The 19,151-nt window shown below is 34.7% G+C and overlaps 1 protein-coding gene across 1 annotated transcript; it reads right to left on the bottom strand.

The window, feature by feature from the left end:
• Window positions 1–7,141: 7,141 nt before the first annotated feature.
• On the bottom strand, window positions 7,142–11,739 carry LOC133791975 (uncharacterized). Its single transcript, XM_062229884.1, has 6 exons — window positions 11,548–11,739; window positions 9,026–9,136; window positions 8,702–8,896; window positions 8,148–8,597; window positions 7,686–7,918; window positions 7,142–7,526 (listed from the first exon to the last, which is right to left on the bottom strand). The coding sequence occupies exons 1-6, from the start codon at window positions 11,737–11,739 to the stop codon at window positions 7,142–7,144; spliced, it is 1,566 nt and encodes a 521-aa protein (XP_062085868.1).
• Between the last annotated feature and the right edge of the window lie 7,412 nt (window positions 11,740–19,151).

Here is a 19,151-nt window from a genome sequence, read left to right as displayed (position 1 = left end):
TCCCACTGGGAGACATGGGAAGTCTCTCACCTCTCCCAATGGGAGATATTGAAAGTCCCTGGGAGACTTCCAACGTCTCCCAGATTTTAAAAAAAAAATTAAATAAATTTATAATTAATATTATTTAAATTTGATTTAATAATTAATTAAATTGAAATGATTTAAATTTAAATTTAAATTGATTTAATAATTAATTAAATTGAAATTATTTTAATATTAATTTAATAATTAATTAAATTGAAATCAATTTAATATTAATTTAAATTAAAATTGACATAATTAATAAAATAAAAATATGCAAGAAATACAAAATTTGTTAGACATATATTTGTTAGACATATACAAGAAATACAATATTTGTTAGACATATTCAAAATTAACAAATATTGCATTGTGTATGAAGAAAGAGGTAAAAAATAAAAAATAAAAACAAATACAATATTTGTTAGACATATTCAAAATTAACAAATATTGCATTATGTATGAAGAAAGAGGTAAAAAATAAAAAAACCCTATCAATGAGGTTGGTTACTTTGGATTATTGGTAACATATATGTCACCCATTCTTGTCGCAACTCATCAATTTGTGCCTCTGTATATGACGTACTTGTTAGCTGCAAAAAATATAAAGTAAAATATATTAATTAATTATTTTATTACATTTATATATATGGTTTCAAAAATAATTTGTAAATTTTAATTAATAATACCATTCTCAAGTAATGTCCAGGACTCGCATGTTCAATCAAATCCTTCAACATCCTCATTATGTAGTATCTACATGCCACATTGTCCAGTTGGTGTGGACACTAAGTATTTAAAAGTATCAATAATTCATTATTACATTGAAACTTGTTAAAAAATGCATATATATTATTCTACTTAATAATTATAAAAGTTCAAAAAATTAAGTTGTAATTACTTACCTGAGGTTGCTTAATGCGTAGAGTATCAGGGATCTCGACATCAGAAAGATTCATAGAGAAAAAAAAGATTGAAAGTGTTGACGATCACTGATACAATCTCCTCATGGTTATTCAGATCTGAATTCACCGGATCACAACAATAAACATGATATGCATACGGTGCCAAAATAAGCAACATCCAATGTTCACTGCATAAGAAAAACCAAAAAATTATAACTCAAATGTTAAACAAAGAAAGTATTGATATGGGTCGGAAAAATGACAACTTTTTAAACTTACCCATGGTTCCAAGGGACAAGCATAACTTGTTCTTTTGATTTTATGTCATTGCATTGTCTGAACATATTTTGAACATGATCGTCGAATGAACTCCCTTAAGTGGCTACAATATTAGGATTGACAAATAAAAACTTATTTTGGTGACCTTGTTGTACCACATATCTGTAAATGAACCTAATACAAAAATATGAAAATTGTTATATGATTGAATAAATCAAATTAGAAAATTAAATGAATGAACTTTGTGAGATATATACCTCATGTAGCTGACGACCGCTGCTTGTCCAATCTTCTCCTTTCGAGCAAACTGAAGTATGATATCCTTAAATATATAACAGTGAGACATATCCTGATAAAAAACTTCAAACTCTGCCTAGATTGACACACTTGCCATCAGCCCAATGAGATACGATATTTTGTAATCGCTCGAATGGAGTGTGGGGCAATTGTGTTGGAGGAGTTTGTGGTCGTCTTCTTTCTCGTGGTTGTTGTGTTGATGGAGCTTTTGGTCGTTGTGATCTGGTCCTACTTGTAGAGAATATATATATACCTCTTGCAATTAATAATCCAAAAGCTAGCAAAATTACTTCACGTAGTAATCGAATTCGCTATTAAATCCACAAACCAATAAAATTAAATTAATAAATAATAAATAAAATATCACTAAATATCTAGCAATATATAACTTATTATTGTAATTTTAGAAATTTAATTACCTCAAATGTGTGATTGATATAGAAATTTTGATGCAAAATACTCTCTAAAATCTCACCAACAAAATCACAACCTACGAAATTAAATTAATTAATATGTTAAACATTACTAAACAAATATCACTAAATATCTAATAAGTAAATGATTGTTAAACAAATAAAAAAAAACTCTAATGAGCCACTAATTATAACCTAAACAAAAAAACAATAAAAATTTTTATAATTTAAAAACTCAATAATCAACAAAAACATAAAAATTTTCATATATTTATATTTAAAAAATTATTTAATAAATTTATTTTAACATAACTATATATAATCAAAATAGCTAGAATTAAAATAAAAAAAATTAAATATATAAACAAATATAGCTAAATTTCAAAATAAATGATAATAATAATTAAAAGTAATCATAAACAAATATATTTAATGAAATCTACACAATGTGATATGTAAATTTAAAATAATTTCTACATTGTCAACAAATTAAAAAATTTCTTAGAAACTAACTATGAAAAATCCATGAAAATCCTACAATCTATGGAAAAAGTTCATAATAATGTAAAATAAACACATAATCGCATTTACTATTCATTTTTATGCATAACCTAAGAATTTTTAAAAAAAAAAATTAAGTAAAATCATGAAAATAGAGAGAAAATCTTACCTTTTGTGCCCTAGAAATCGCAGAATTCGCCTGAACTTTGCCTCTGGTTTGTGCGTTGGGTGCCTGAGAGAGAAGGAAAGAGAGGCTAAATATTAGTGGGGACATCCAACATCTCCCACTGGGAGACGTGCCACATCCCATGTCTCCCAATGGGAGACGTTGGATGTCCCCCTGGCTACGCTTCTAGCACATTTTCAACGTCTTCCACCGTTTTTAATGTCTTCCAATTGTAGCCATTAATAAAAACTTTCTATGTCTCCCACCATCAGACATTTAAAATCCCTGATAAGTTTTAATGTCTTACACCAACGGTCTAAGACATTGTAGGGAGTCATTGTATATCAAATTTGTTGTAGTGAAAAAGATAACAAAAGACACCAAAGATACACAAATTGAACAGCAAAAGAAAAAGGGAAGACAACAAAGACAAGACACAACAAGAGAGGATAAAATTTTCTTTTCCAATGCTTAAAATGGGGAAAGCTCTCGGGATTTTTATTTTGAATAGAAGAAGCTGAATTTCAAACTTACACAGGCCTTAAAAAAAAATCTTCAAGTGTTAATGTTGCTGTCAAAATATGAGTCAAGTGTTTCTCCCTTTAGTGCATGCATAACTTTTCCAAAACATTTTCAATCACCCAAAATCAAACTAGGCCTTGGTCCTAAATCTTAAATAATGTCTCCATAAGTTACTTAGTGATTCCTTCTCCACTAATATAAACAAACACCACGCCAAAGATCAATAGGACTTTATCGAGCTTGTAATGATAGGCTAGGGTGAAGGTAGGATAAGAGATATTAATTTTGGCTCGAATCACCCTAAGCACCTCAATCTTTCTAGGACCAAAATAAACACACACATTAATTTCCCCAAAGAACACCCAACAACAAAATATAACTCTTGCCGCTAGCATTTATTATTAACATACAAAAACTAAAATAAAATTTTCTTTTATTTAAAGAGTTGCACCCCCAAACTTATTTACAAGCACACTTGATTATTGTTATTTTTTTTTATTTTTCTTTTCTTGACTTTTTTTGAGATTTTTTTTTTCAAAACTTTCCTTTGATGCAGGGGAGTGCACTTCTCTAAAAAAAAATTTCTAAAAAATGATAAACAAAATGATAAGAGAACAAAAGAAATGAGAATATACTCTCCTCCCAAACTTATAATTCAACATTGTCCCCAATGGTGAAAATAAGAAAAAGAAGAAAATGAAAACTCTCACCCAAATGTCTCTCAAACTCAACTCCTCTTAACCCCAAAAAATGAAACAACAAATCAATCATACACAGAACAAGGTGCTAAAGAGGTTATGATATCTAGCTAGGCTAATAAGTGGCTAAGAAAGAAAAGTTTATATCAAGGTTAATAGGGTGACTAAGGATAAAAATGTATAACGGATAGGCTTAAAAGGCTCAAACGGTTCAAAGGTGGCCTAAATCATGTCATTGGTGTGGTGATGGCTAGGATTTTGCCTCAAGGAAAACCACTAAGTAATTCTAGAAACTTAAGCTCTCATAAGGACCTAACTCATTCTAGGGTCTCAAAAATGTTTAATCAGCTATGCACACACTAGAAAGAAAAACACTCTCTTCAAACAATTTCTAGCAACATTTACACCCAAAGAGACTAGTTTAAAACGTAATCAAGAATGACATTCAGCTTCAACATGCTAGTACTATATATATATTATAGTTTTTCAAGATTGTCATCGAGCCCCCTAGGTAACACTTACAAAGACAAAGTACATCCTCAAAAGAACAACAAAACAACAAGACAAATACAAACTAAAAACAAGACAAAGTCATTAACAAGAAAAAAAATAACAAAATACAACTACAGAGTAACAGAAACAACAAAAACAACAAAAGACAAAAATAACAAGAGCTGAGAGAAGAAACTTCCCTGCCTATCCCTTAGGATTATCATCCGAAGGGATAGGGTCTTCATGAACATCTGGAGCTTTCCATTTCTTCAAAATGGCTTTCGGGAATTCAGGGAAAGAAATTGTGGGCTTGGTGAAGTTCTGCTAGAGTGACTTGAGTAATGCAGCATCTCGCTTCTTGGCATACTTCAAATAACCTCTCTGATGCTGCTCAAGGTGACTTAAAATATGGGCCACTTGAGTAAGAGCATCGATAGGACTAGGAACATCACTTCTAGGAGGCGGGGCAGAAACAACCATGCCACTAAGAGACTTGGAGCCATGAGTTTTGACTCTATGGATGGAAACCAAATCAATATCCACACGTTCCTGTAAAACCTCCTCAGAGGCACCGACAACCATTCTAGCCCTCAAACAAAACTGAGTGACAAGGGACGAGAAGAATAATTGCCCGGACTTCTTCTTGGCACACCCAAATATCTCTTGCATAATAAGCTTGCCCACATCAATGCTCCCCCCACCAGAATACAATAAAACAGAAGCAATCGATCTTGGCTCACAGTTGTGTCATGTGTAATGGGCATCATATAACACTTGAGGAAATTGAGCCACTCTGTGGGTGCAAGAACCATATCATTTAACACCACACACTCAAAAGTCTCCAAACCATAGAACTCATTGATTGCCTCAGCAGAAAAGGAAAATTATTTTCCTCTCACCACTACTTCAGTTTGGGCCTTGGACAAAAGATTGGCGTAGAACTCACGCACAAGAGGCACAATAGCTTGCTTAGGCTTCAGACACAACTTGTCCCACTTATGCTTCTCAATGACATCGGTAATAAAAGCAGGAAATTCAAAGGAAGCATGCAAAAATCCTCACTCAGGCCATAACTTCTTGGACTTAATTTTCTCATATCGCAGCTTAACTTGTGCACTGTGAAACCTTAGCTTGTGCACTATGAAACCTCTCAACATTAGGTAGTGGAGCAGATGTTGTCTTGGATTTGGTCTTGGGTTTGGGCTTTGGTTTGGACACTTTCTGTTTTGGAGGTGTTTTCTTGGAGGATGTGGCTGGATTGGTGGGCTCGGGAGGCAAAGTGGTCGGGGCAGCTTGTGGTGGTGGTAAATGATGGGAAATGGTGGGGTCTTATGAGTTGGGTGATGGAGATGGTGGTTGTGGAACAATTTTTGGGTCGTTATAAGGTGAGATAGGTCGTTTGATGGTTTTTGTGGTCGATTTAGTAGCGATGGTTTTCTTTTTGGTTAGTGGTGAGGTTGAGTGAGTTGTGGGTTTTCGTTTTTGACCTCTTGTCTTTGTGGCTGCCATATGGGAGGCAAATGTGGGGCAAAAAATGGTTATGGATGCTCACATATCACAATTTACCAACAACATCACAGAATTAGGCAACACAACTCAACTTCCACCTGCTAAGCAATTCCAATGGCTGCTCCAACACAAACAATTCACAATCAAAGAGCCCGACACCCAACAATATTCACAGCAACGGAATGGAAACAACAATGAGACAACCCATGAATTCAAATGCACTAGCACAAAGTAGTAAAGCCAACAAATGAAAGTAATACCCAAATTAAAGGTGCAAAAGTGAGATGTTGCCCACAATAGCGAAAGAAATACTCGCAGAATGCTGCAAAATGAGGTTGCAAAAGAGCAGCTCAGTAATCGTGGAATGGTGTTGGGGCTTGGGCTTGGCAGGATCTCACAGCGGATCAGGAGTCGAAATCATGCCTAGTGGTGGCACACAAATGGAAGTCACATCAGGGTGAAAGGCACACAAAGGTGGGCTCGTGCTTAGGTAGTGGGCTTTGGGGTGGCGCTTGCTCTCGACTGAAATCACAGATGGGGGTTCGTAAAGAGGGAGGCCTTGCGTGCCTGGGTTTGTGGGGTGGAAGGGATGCATTGGTTTCTAGAGGTGATGAAGATGATGGTGGTTATGGTGAGTGGTGGCTAGGGCTAAGGAGAAGAGAAAGATACGAGAAGGAGAGAGAAAATGGGTATCGAGATGGGGTTAAGGTATTTTGCTTTTTTATTTATTATTTTTTTAAAAAAAATTACATGTGATGTGTCACCCAAAACGTGGCGACACATCGTAGACTCCTTTGCCTAAAAATCTCCAAAATTCATTATAGCTTTATACACTGGCCCTATTTTGCTGAAGCAAAATTCTATGTAAAATTTTTGCTGCAGCAAGCAGAAATAATAACACCCATTTTGCATCCTGCTTTGCTTCAGCAAAATTTTCGCAAAATCAGTAGACCCCCAAATTACTTCCAAAACACTATTTTCTTACTCTTTTTTAACACCTGAAACACAAGAATAAACATAAAACCACTCCAAAAAACAACACAATAAAATGAAATTAAACTAACAAATATTAAAACTAAAATAACTAAAAGAACACATATTTTTTCTTCTTTTCTTAGCATTTTTTTTATATAGACATAATTATTATTATTATTATTTCTTTCTTTATTTCTTTTGGGTTGTCTTATAGATAGTGCATGAATCACTTGACAACCCAAGTTACCAACTACTTCAAGGATCCTCCAAAGTGAGGGAGGTCTTCTCACGGTTGACCTTGCCTCCCCAATAATGCTTCAATTACTGCCCATTCACTTTAAACTCCCTTCCGGATTGATCTTCTCACACATCAACAACTCCAAAGGGGTAAACTTTCATCACAGTGAATTGGTCTGACCAACAGGACTTCAACTTGCCATGGACCAACTTCAAATGCGAGTTAAAGAGCAAAACCCACTGCCCTTTTTCAAAGACTCGAGGTCGAATCCTCTTGTCATGCCACCTCTTGGTTTTCTCCTTATACATCTTAGAATTTTCATAAGAGAACAACCTCATCCCCCCAAGCTCATTCAATTGCAACTTCTGAGCTTCTCCAGCAGCTTGGAGATCCATATTTAGCTTCATGGTGGCCCAATGTGCCCTATGCTCTAACTCAACGGGAAAATGGCAAGCTTTCCCATAAACCAAACGATAAGGTGACATTCCCAAAGGGGTTTTGAAAGTCGTTCTATAGGCCCAAAGAGCATCATCCAATCTTTGAGACCAATCTTTTCTACTAGGATTCACCACTTTTTATAGAATTCCCTTGATTTCTCTATTGGATAGCTCCGCTTGGCCATTTCTTTGAGGGTGGTAGGCTATAGCAATCTTGTGTCTCACACTATACTTGGCTAAAAGGGCAGCCAATATTTTGTTGACAAAGTGGGTACCCTCATCACTAATAAGAGCTCTTGGAGTGCCAAAGCGAGTGAACACATGCTTATACAAAAACTTCATCGCTACCTTAGAATCATTAGTGGGACTTGATATCGCTTCGACCCATTTTGATACATAATCTACAGCCACCAAAATGTACAAGTTCCCAAAAGAAGGAGGGAAAGGTCCCATGAAGTCAATGCCCTAAACATCAAACAACTCCACTTCAAGAATTCCATTCAATAGCATCTCATTTCTTGCTGAAATATTACCAACTTGTTGGCATTTATCACATCTTTTAGCAAATTCATGAACATCCTTGAAAATAGAAGGCCAATAATACCCCGATTGGAAAACTTTTGATGTTGTCCTTTGACCACCAAAATGTTCTCCATAAGGAGTTGAATGACAATGATCAAGAATGCTTTTGAACCTCATATTCTGAAACACAACGCCTCATCACTTGATCTGAACATTGCTTATAAAGAAATGGTTCATCCCAATAATAAAACTTCACATCATTAAAGAATTTCTTAAGTTGTTGGCCCTTCACATCAGGTGGAGTCCTCCCACTCACCAAATAATTCACAAAATCAGCATACCATGGCATTGAAACTTGTCTCACCACCAAGAGTTGCTCATTGGGAAATGTCTCTTTAATTGGCTGCTCTAAATTCTCCTCAGTATCATCTCCAATTCTAGAAAGATGGTCAGCCACTTGATTCTCCGTTTCTTTTCTATCACGAATTTCCAAATCAAATTCTTGAAGAAGCAACACCCAACGAATGAGTCTTGGTTTGGCATCCTTCTTCACAATAAGACATTTAATGGAGGAATGGTCTGTGTACACCACAACTTTAGTCCCAACACGGTAAGCTCTAAACTTATCAAAAGCAAACACCACAGCCAAAAGTTCATTCTTCGTGGTAGTGTAGTTCAATTAAGCATGGACTAGTGTCTTGCATGCATATAGATGGAATGAAACACCTTCTCTTTTCTTTGGCCATGTACAACACCAACAAAAAAATCACTAGCATCACACATTATCTCAAAAGGAAGGGACCAATTGGGAGCTACAATAATAGGGGCAGATACAAGAGCCTTCTTTAAAGTCACAAATGTCTCTTGAAACTCATTGGTGAACTCAAAAGCTTGATTTTGCTCAAGTAAAGAACAAAGAGGCTTAGAGATTTTAGAGAAATCTTTAATAAACCTCCTATAGAAACCCACATGCCCCAAGAAACTTTAAATTCCCTTCACTATAGTAGGTGGTGGAAACTTCTCAATGACTTCAATCTTTGCTCTAACTACCTCAATGCCTTTGTTAGAAATCCGATGACCCAACACAATGCATTCTTGCACCATAAAATGGAACTTTTCCCAATTAAGCACAAAATTTGTTTCTTCACATCTCTCTAACACCTTCTCAAGATTAGCCAAGCAAACATCATAAGATTCGTTGAATATCGAAAAAAATTCGTAAACACCTTAATATTTTCTCCACCATATCTGAAAAAATAGCCATCATACAGAGTTGAAAAGTAGCGAGGGCATTGCATAACCCAAACGTCATCCTCCATAAAGCAAATTTCCCAAATGGGCAAGTGAAAGTGGTCTTTTTTTATCTTCAGGAGTAATAGAAATTTGGTTGTAGCATGAATACCCATCAAGAAAGCAATAATACTCCTTCCCCACTAGTCTATCAAGCATTTGATCAATAAAATGACAACGGAAAGTGATCTTTTCTTGTTGTCTTGTTTAGCTTTTGATAATCCATACAAACACGCCAACCTATCACCGTTCTTGTGGGAATTAACACATTGTTATCATTAGCTACCACCGTGACTCCACCTTTCTTGGGAACACATTGAACTGGGCTGACCCAAGAACTATCTGAAATTGGGTAAATAATACCAACATCTAGCCATTTGATCAACTCCTTGTTAACCACTTCCTTCATAATGGGATTAAGCCTTCATTGTTGCTCAACAAAATTGCTACAATAATCTTCCAGCAAAATCTTATGCATACAAAGTGAGGGACTTATACCCCTTTATATCTGCCATGGTCCAACCAATAGCCTTCTTATATTTCTTCAACATATTAGGCAACATACTCTTTTTTTCAACCCCCAACATTGGAGAAACAATCACGGACGAAGTCTCTTCATCTCCCAAATAAGCATACTTCAAATGACTAGGCAAAGGCTTCAATTCCAACTTTGGTGGCTCTTGAATAGATGGCTTGGAAGGCTTAAAATCTCTTTCCGACAACACCAAGGACTCAAAATTCTTTCCAAATTTAGTAAAAGGCTACTTGGATTCCATCCATGTAACTTATGTTTCTTCCTCTTCACTCGTTTCTTCAAGTTATTCAAGTGAAATCATCCCCATTTCATCTTTACAAGTTTCTTTTTGCAATTTTTCAGCCACAATAGCACCAATCACACTCAAGGAAGAGCACTCTTCAATCTCATCTGAAAACCTCATGGCATTGAACATATTGAAAGTCACTTGTTAATCATTCACCCTCATATAGTAAGCTCTCCTTTTTGTACATCAATCAAAGTCCTTCCAGTAGCAAGAAATGGGCTCCCCAAAATGATTGAAACATCTCTATCCACTTCATAATCAAGAATAATAAATGTTATCCCCAAAAATTGGAGTCCAATGACGTGGCAATCAGAAGTGACAAGTGGCAATGCATGGTCAGTAAATGGCACATTAATAGTCAATAAATGTGTTGGCTCTTTGGAGTTGTGATAAAGTGATATGACCGATCTGATAGAATTTCTGTCAGACCGGTGAAAATTTTTGACTGACCAGTCAAGTGTCATGCTAGACTAGAGAAGTGTCATGACCGCCCAGTCAAGTGCTTGTCCGCCCAGTCAGGTGCTTGTCCGACCAGTCATATGCTTGTCCGCCCAGTCAGGAGCTTGTCCGCCCAGTTATGTGCTTGTCCGACCAGCCAAGTGTTTGGCTGACCAGACATGTGTTGGCCGACTAGTCAAGTGTTTGGCCGACCAGTGGAGTGCTTTGGCCCTTCAGTTTTCCTCCTGGGTGTGGACCAACTAAACAGAGCAGGGCTACGCAAAAGATCCTAGTAACGGCATCAACAAGAATCGGTCATACCTGCGTGGGAGTCTCTCAGATTTCCCGGAATAATAGCCATATTGTTGTAATATTAGAGTTATTTATATTTTATTAATTAAAGTCTGTTGGAAGAACCAAAGACCCGGTAAAAGGGAGATATTTATGTACGATCCATGAGCCTATAAATAAGGGGCTCATGGCATCATTTGGGGGGATCTGATTTTTTGGAGACTGAGAAAAACTCTCTAGTTTGGGACTGTTACTTGGGGATTCTTGGGGCATTTTCTGAGAGGTTAGAGAGAAAAAACTTGTATTCTCTAGATAGAGAAACTTTATATTTTTCTACGTGCACTTAAGAAACTTAGTTGGCTCAAGTTCATCTAATCTTAAGTGTAGGCTAAATATATCACAACTCCAAGTGGATTAGGCTATTACCAATAAATTGGGGCTGAACCACTATAAAATTATCTGTGTCGTACTATTCTCTTGAAGGTTCATTGTAGTTTTGACGTCTACTCGTCGTTGGCCAAAATTGTGATCAACAATAAACTCCGCCAAAAAAATAAACTTATCAACTTGCACAAAAACATCTTCAATCTTTCCTTCCGGATGTGCCATAGAGTGATCCGCTAATTGCAAAGTGACGATGGTTGGCCTTGCTTCTCCAATTCCCAACTTCTTGAAAATAGACATGGGCATCAAATTAATACTAGCCCCCAAATCACAAAGAACTCTACCAACATCTCTACCACCAATAGAACAAGGAATTGTGAAACTGCCTAGATCCTTCGACTTTGGAAGAATTTTATCCTTCAAAATAGTATTATAACCTTCAGTCAAAGCCATTGTTTCAAATTCACCAAGTCTCCTATTCTTTGTCAAAATTTCCTTCAAAAACTTCACATAGTTGGGCATTTGTTCCAAAGCTTCCATCAGAGGTATGTTGATGTGGAGCTGCTTCAAAACATCTAGAAATCTCTGGAATTGGCCATCTTGTTGTTGCTTTTGAAATCATTGGGGAAATTGTGGAGGTGGCTTGCTATTTAGCTTCTCTAATGCATTTTGCTGAGAAATTGTTGCAACATTTTCTTCGGGAACAACTTTTGACATATTAGAAGTTCCTACTCATTCTCTTTTTCCACACTACTTTGGATTGAAGTGGGCACATTTTTGCTCTTAGATTTTTCCTTATTCAACTCCAGATTTTTACCACTCCTCAAAGTGACCACCTTGCAATGTATTTACCTTCTCTCCACTACTACAAAACTGGGCTTTCCCGACATCCAACCACGACAGTCAACTCTATTAACTATCGTAATTGCCTAGGGTGACTCTACGTCAACAGTCAAAAACTGTAGACATAGAGATCAACGTCGACAGTTAGTAACTATCGCTATTGCTTTCGACAGTTAAAAATTGTCGCTATTGCCCCCAACGACAACAGTCAATTTGAGACTAATGCCGACAGTTAAACATTGTCACTATTGACCTCAATGTCAATAGTTTGTATAAGGCCAATGCCGACAGTTATAAATTGTAAATATTGACAACAATGCCAACAGTTAATAAAAGTCTAATACCGATAGTTATAAACTATCGCCAAAATCCAAATAAAAAACCCTAAAAATATATTTATAAAATATAATTAATTGAATATAATTTAAAAAATAAACTTAATTATGTAAATATATTTTTAAAAATATATATTAATTAAAAAAATTAAGACTAAATTTTCTTTTGCAACTAAATTTTTCTAATATTATTAACTTTTGTACTTATATTTTTTGTAATAATTTTTATTTTAAATTAAAATTATAATATAAAGAATGATACTAAAATTTATTAATCATATTTATAAAATTAGTTTTGATTAAAAAATAGGTTATTTTAATCAATAATAACCTCACCCTCTCTTCGTTGCATTGCAGGTGAAGAAGGTATTATTTGAAAATGAGTTATTTAAATATTAGACTTTTGATTAATAATATTTATCTTATGTTAATAATACAAGATAAAAAGGTATCTCAAACATTAGACTTTTGATTAATAATATTTATCTTATATTAATAATACAAGATAAAAAGGTATCTCAAATAAAAAAAAATTATAATTTTAATAAATAAGAATGTGTGTTTTTATTTTTTTTAAACAAAAAAATAATTTACATAAAAAATAAATATATATTTTAATACTACATAAATATTGCATAAATTATATATTTTTTAAAAAAAATAATACTTGGAAAAGGATAAGAAATATTATTAATGCTTTATGTTGATAAAGAAAAGGCGTACACAATTTTGGAGCAAATGAATTAATTGGTGGAAAATGAAATAATTGGGCCAAATATTTTATTATTTCAGTTAGTATTCCCATCTTCTAAATGTAACATATCTTATTCTCTCTCTTAACTCTCTGTCTCTCTCGCTTCTATCTAAACCTATCAGACCTCAAATCTCCCTACCCAGGCCCCAAATTTCCTCGAACCTCTCAGACCTCTCTCAAAAAAATTTCAAACTTTCCCAGAAGAAATTGTCTAAATTTTCTAGAAATTCCCCCCAAAGCCACAAACTCCTAGCTCTCCCTGCCTCTCACCTAAACCCCAAAATTCCAGTCTCTTTATTTCTCTCGCCAAATCCCCAAACCCATTTTCTCTGTTCTCTATCTTAAGAAAACCCTATTTTGCCTCTCTTTCACCCTCTCAAGCTTTGTCCCTCAAATCCTCTCTACTCTCAAGATCCCTCCCTCAAATCGGTGGGTGACAAGTATCTCACTCTCCAAACCCATTTCAAGATATGTTTTTTTTCCTTTCTCATTTGTTTGTGTATATTTATATTTGTCTCAATATTTTTTCTCACACGGTCGGCTCCATTTCTCTCAAGTTCTTTATCACTCTCTATGTACATGTGTGTGTGTATTTATGTATTTTTTTAATTTTTGATTTGTTATATTGATTTTTTTTTTGTTATTTGATAAAAATGTCTACCTCTCTAAGCTATTCTTCTTCTTCCAATCAGGTTTATATATATATATATATTGTTGTATTAATTTTGTTTTTTGTATGAAAGGGGAAGGTTTTTGGGTTTGTTGTGTGCTTTGCTTTGGTTTCTTTTGGCATTCTTCTTCTCCAATCATTCCATTTGAAATTTGGTGTGTTTCATGGTCTTCGTTTGCTCATTATAATGATAAACCCTCCAAAAAAGTATTATCATCCATCCCCTTTTCAATTCAATTTTTAGTTATATATATATAATATTTGACTATTTTGTGGGATTTTTGGTTTGTAAACTGTGATAGATATCTTTAACCAATGTGTTTTTCTATTCATAATATAGTCTATCAATTGCTCTGTTCATATTGAGTTTTCGTTCTAGTGATGCTTAAAGAAATGCATTTCAATCTAGATCTCAAGGCATTAAAAGGTAAAACACATACTAATTTTGTTTTTCTTATTACAAGATTTTTTTTTAAATGTGTTTAATTATTTTGCAAGTATATACATTTGTGCTTCAAGGCCTGTTTAACTACAGTTATAGGTCAAATTTTATACCTTTATCTAATTCCTAATGATTGATAAAGGTGGGTATATTGTGTGCATTTCATCAGAGAAATAAGCGTATGTAAGCTTAGCTAAAAGTATTCTCCATTGATCGATAAAGCTTTTTTCTGAATTTTTTGGGTCATGTAGTCATGAGAATGAATTTTATAAGTTGGTATGTGTTATCCCCAAATTTTGAAAACGATGACGTGGCAATAGAAATGACAAATGGCAAGGAATGGTTGGGTGATCTGGCTTAGGAGTGACCCGGTAGACCAATGAAGATTTTTGACTGACTAGTCAAGTGTCATGACTGACCAGACATGACCTTGTCCGACCAGTCATATGATTGTCTGCCCAGGCATGACCTTGTCAGACCAGTCATATGTTTGTCTGCCCAAGCATGACCTTGGCCGACCAGTCATGACCATGTCCGACCAGTCATGACCATTTCTGCCCAGCCAAGTGCATGTTTGCCCAGTCATGACCATGTCCGACCAGTCATGACCATGTCTGCCCAGCCAAGTGCATGTCTGCCCAGTGAAGGTTTGGCTGACCAGCCTGAATGTGATATGGATCGACTAGACAGAGCAGGGCTACGCAAGAGATCCCAGAAACGGCTTCAATAAGAATCGGTCTTGGCTTGCGCGGGAATCTCTCAGTTTATCCCATGAATATAGTGTATTGTTATATTTTGAATATTATTGTAAAATAAATATAATGAGAATAACAAAATATCCCGATTATGAGGGACATCATCTGTACGATCCTGAGCCTATAAATACAAGGCTTATGGCATCATAAAGGGGACTTTGGATTCGAATTCTAATTTTCTAGAGAGAGAGTACTTGTATCTTGAGAGAATTCTTGTATTCTTGTAATCTGCACTGAAGAAACTCAGTTGACTCAGGTTCATCTGATCTTGAGTGCAGATCTATAATCACAACCCTAAGTGGATTAGGCTATTACCAACACATTGGGGCTGAAACACTATAAAAATCGTTTGTGTCGTTTATTTCTCTTGAAGGTTTTTGTCGTTTGGACGTCTACACGTTGTTGGCCAAAAACGCGGTCAACAGTATGCTTAATTTTTTTGTCACTTGCAGGTTTTGTCACCAAACATGTATAATATGCAACTGTGGGAAACATCTCGACATGCTGCAAATTATAAGGACAACATGTTTGTATTTGAGGTGAAGTGATTCTATACTACTACTGCTGGCGAGGCATGCTTGCATCCAACCATTGTGGATGCTATATTGCACATTTTAGATGTTTGACAGTTGCATGAAACAAAAGGGAGCACAAAAAAGAGATACATATTCTTTTTATTGCTTAACTTTCCTAAGAAAAATAGTGAAACATAGACATTAGTGTCAATCTTTTAGAATTAAAAATTCTTAAATTATTATATTGAATCATTGATAATAATATATGTCACGTGTTAGCATCAAAATGATCCAATATGAAATCGAATATTAAGGCAGTGTAAAAAAAGGAAAAAGTTTATAACATTTAGCGTTCATGATCTTGTACATTTCTATTTTTTTTTTTTAAAAAAAAAAATCATTCCCTTCTGTTTGCATCTTTATTGAAGTATTGAAAAAAAATATATGAATTATCTCACTAAATAGAATGAAAAGGTTGATGTATGGCTAGCTATAGCAATTGTTTACAGTCATTTTATAATTTTATTATATGGTATATTCACTTTAAGGTTGATCGACACTATTTTGCCTTTAATATTAACACCAATGGGTTTTTAGTAGTTGTAGTCACTAGTAAAACTATTTTTTTTTAATTTTATTTACACAACAAAAATCTAGTTATAATTTTTCTTGTTTGTTGTATTGAAAGAGTCTTCGGTGTATTATAATGTGGATTTTTATATTTCATGTCTTCAGTTAAGTAGTCTTGGGGAAATTTTATGGGCTTTGAATGACTTACTGTTTTATTTATTTTAATTTATGATTGTTATAGGTTTTTCAGTGGTGCATTTAAAATTGGGGAGGGTCATGTATAGAAAGCAACTTGAATTAGGGAGACTCATAAAGCTGGGCTTAATGAAGATGGGAAAGAGATTAACTTTCATATTCCTTTGTATAAGTCATCTGCACCTAGGTATCTTAAGGCAAAGAGACAAGAAAGCTTTAGAGATCTGAGATTGCTAAATTATTTTTGTGAGAGTCTAATGTCTAAACTGGATATTTATGCAGCATTATTCATTTGTAACTTTCTGTTAGAGTTTGAAACATCAGAGGAAATGGAAATTGAAATGTCATGATGGGTGGGATCTAGATGGCTTATTGATTTCGTATCTATCAATCTTGTTTGTATTATGTGATAATGTATTTTACTTGTTTGTTATGCTCTGCATGTTCTTTCTTTTCTTTTTGTCTTGGAAGGAACAAATTTCATGAGATTTTATGCATTGACACACATGTATGTACAATTTTTTCTGTCTTGGTATGTACAATTTTTCATACATGTATTCAGACTTGTTCATGATTTTTTTTTAAGTTACCTTGCAAGATGTGTTGTTTTTAGATCTGAAATTGTTATGCATAATCATGAAATTCTATCATGCTTATAGAAATGCCCCACTGAGTTCGCTCTTACTTTTGATCCCATCTTTATTTTCTAAGACTTAGATCTTTGGTTCAATAAACTCCACCTTGTTTAGATCAAATTCAGAGTGCTGCGTGCTTACTTAATTTACTCTCTTAAATTGATTGATGAAATTGAGTGAAAAGCAAACAAAATTTTAATTCCAAAACTTACTTTAGTGCTTACTTAATTTACTCTCTTAAATCAGATTATGTGTGTTTTTTATAATCTTTTTGTTCTTTTTTTCTTATTAATATTCAAAAACTCTCTTTCAACAAACTAACTAGGTCCTTGGAGGATTGCTTCTTACAGTTGATTGTGTGGCAGCTTCTACTTGGCTTATTGTACATGTGAAATTTGCAAAATAACGACCTTTGTTTTTATTTTTCTAAGCGTCTCATAGCAATACGAATTGGGATTCAGGCAACAAGATTTTAAGGCGTCTTTGTGTCAAAGGTGGAAGTTATATGAGTTGTTATGATTGTTCTTTATTCATTTTGCTATTTCTTTATTATTTTTTGATAATTTGTTGTGTAAATATGAGTACAGTTTGTATATGTGAGTTTGATTTTGGACAATTAATAAATATATAATTTTAGACTTATATTTGATGAATTTTTGGTTTAAAATTTATATTAGGTTTGAATGTTATGTTTTGGTATTATCTCATTTTATTCAATATTTATGTAATTTTAAAATATACATGAGTGACAATATTTTTAAGTATTTTTTTTTTATTTTGATATATTTTTTAGTGACACTTATTAACTGTCGTTGTAGAGAGCAACAGTGACAGTTTTTGACTGTCAACGTAAGCAACAATAACGACAACTTTTTACTGTCGGCGTAGCCAACAACAGCTACAATTTATAACTGTCGGCATAGCCAGCAACAGCGATAGTTTATAACTGTAGGCGCTTCCAGCAACAATGATAATTTTTAACTGTCTCCGTACCTACCCCTACGCCGACATAGGCAATTACGACAATTAGTCGACTGTCGTTGTTACTCAATAGCGATAGTTAAAAACTATCGGGAAAGTCTAGTTTTGTAGTTGTGCTCCTTTGATTTTTCGGTGTCACTAGGAAAGGTGTCGTGTGGTCTATTCCTCAACTCATTAGCTAACTGCCCCCTTTGAATCTCAAGTTTCCTCAAAGACGCTGCTTGACTTTGAATCACTGTATCATTCTTGTCCATATACTCTTTCATAAAATTCTCCAAAGAGCATGTTTGAGAAACTCATGGAGGAGGAGGTTGAGCTCTTGATTGTTGTTGAGAAAACCCCGGTTCATAATTAGGCTTGTTTGGAATGGTTGCACCACTTAAACTAGCCCCTTGTCCTCTCCAATAAAAAATTGGATGATTCCTGCAACCCTGATTGTAAGAGTTAGAATATGAATTGTTGTATTTGGCATTTTGATTCCCCAAGTAACAAACCAAAGCATGATTAGAAGGACAACTATCAAATGTATACCCATCTCCACGATAAACACAAGAAACCTCCAGTACTTGGCCCATAGGAGCTGGTTATAAGCTACCCCCCATACTCATGGTCTTTAAACTGTTGGTCATAGAGGAAACTTGATCGATCAAAGCTGTCAAAGCATCTACCTCATGAACACATGCTACTTTCCTTCCCGTTGGTGCTCTAGCATTAGACCATCGGTAATTATTGTTGGAAATCTGCTCCAAAATCTCATATGCTTCATTGTAGGACTTAGAGAGAATAGTTGTAACGACCCAAAATCACTAATATGACTTAAGAGCATTGATTAGTGTGTCGGGATGGCATAATTGGTATATGTGTGAATTTATTAAATTAATGTGTGATTATATGATAAACATGCTTGTATGGTTATATGAATATAAATGTGATTATATGTTATATTTGTGAGAACCACATTATTATGTGGGTAAATCTGCAGCGTGCGACTCGAGGCGGTCCTAGGGAGCTAGTTAGCGGGAAGTCACAACGGGGCTTCATGTTTGACTTGGGGCAAGTCAAGGGGTAGTTCGGGTATTAGATAATTATTTGGGTTATCGGGTTATGAAAATAAATATATGGAGAGATATTTGAGGTTAGGAAGCTTAGGCGGGAATATTGGGGAATTTTACCATTTTTCCCTCGGGGACGTTTTCAGTACCTCGAGCCCCGGGATTAACTTAATTACCTAAGGTTAGGCTAAGTAAAAACCTCAGA

Source organism: Humulus lupulus, chromosome 7 (assembly GCF_963169125.1).
Source record: "Humulus lupulus chromosome 7, drHumLupu1.1, whole genome shotgun sequence".
NCBI lineage: Eukaryota > Viridiplantae > Streptophyta > Magnoliopsida > Rosales > Cannabaceae > Humulus > Humulus lupulus.
The sequence above is the reverse complement of the archived record's forward strand: the minus strand, read 5'-3'. Positions and strand labels throughout refer to the sequence as shown.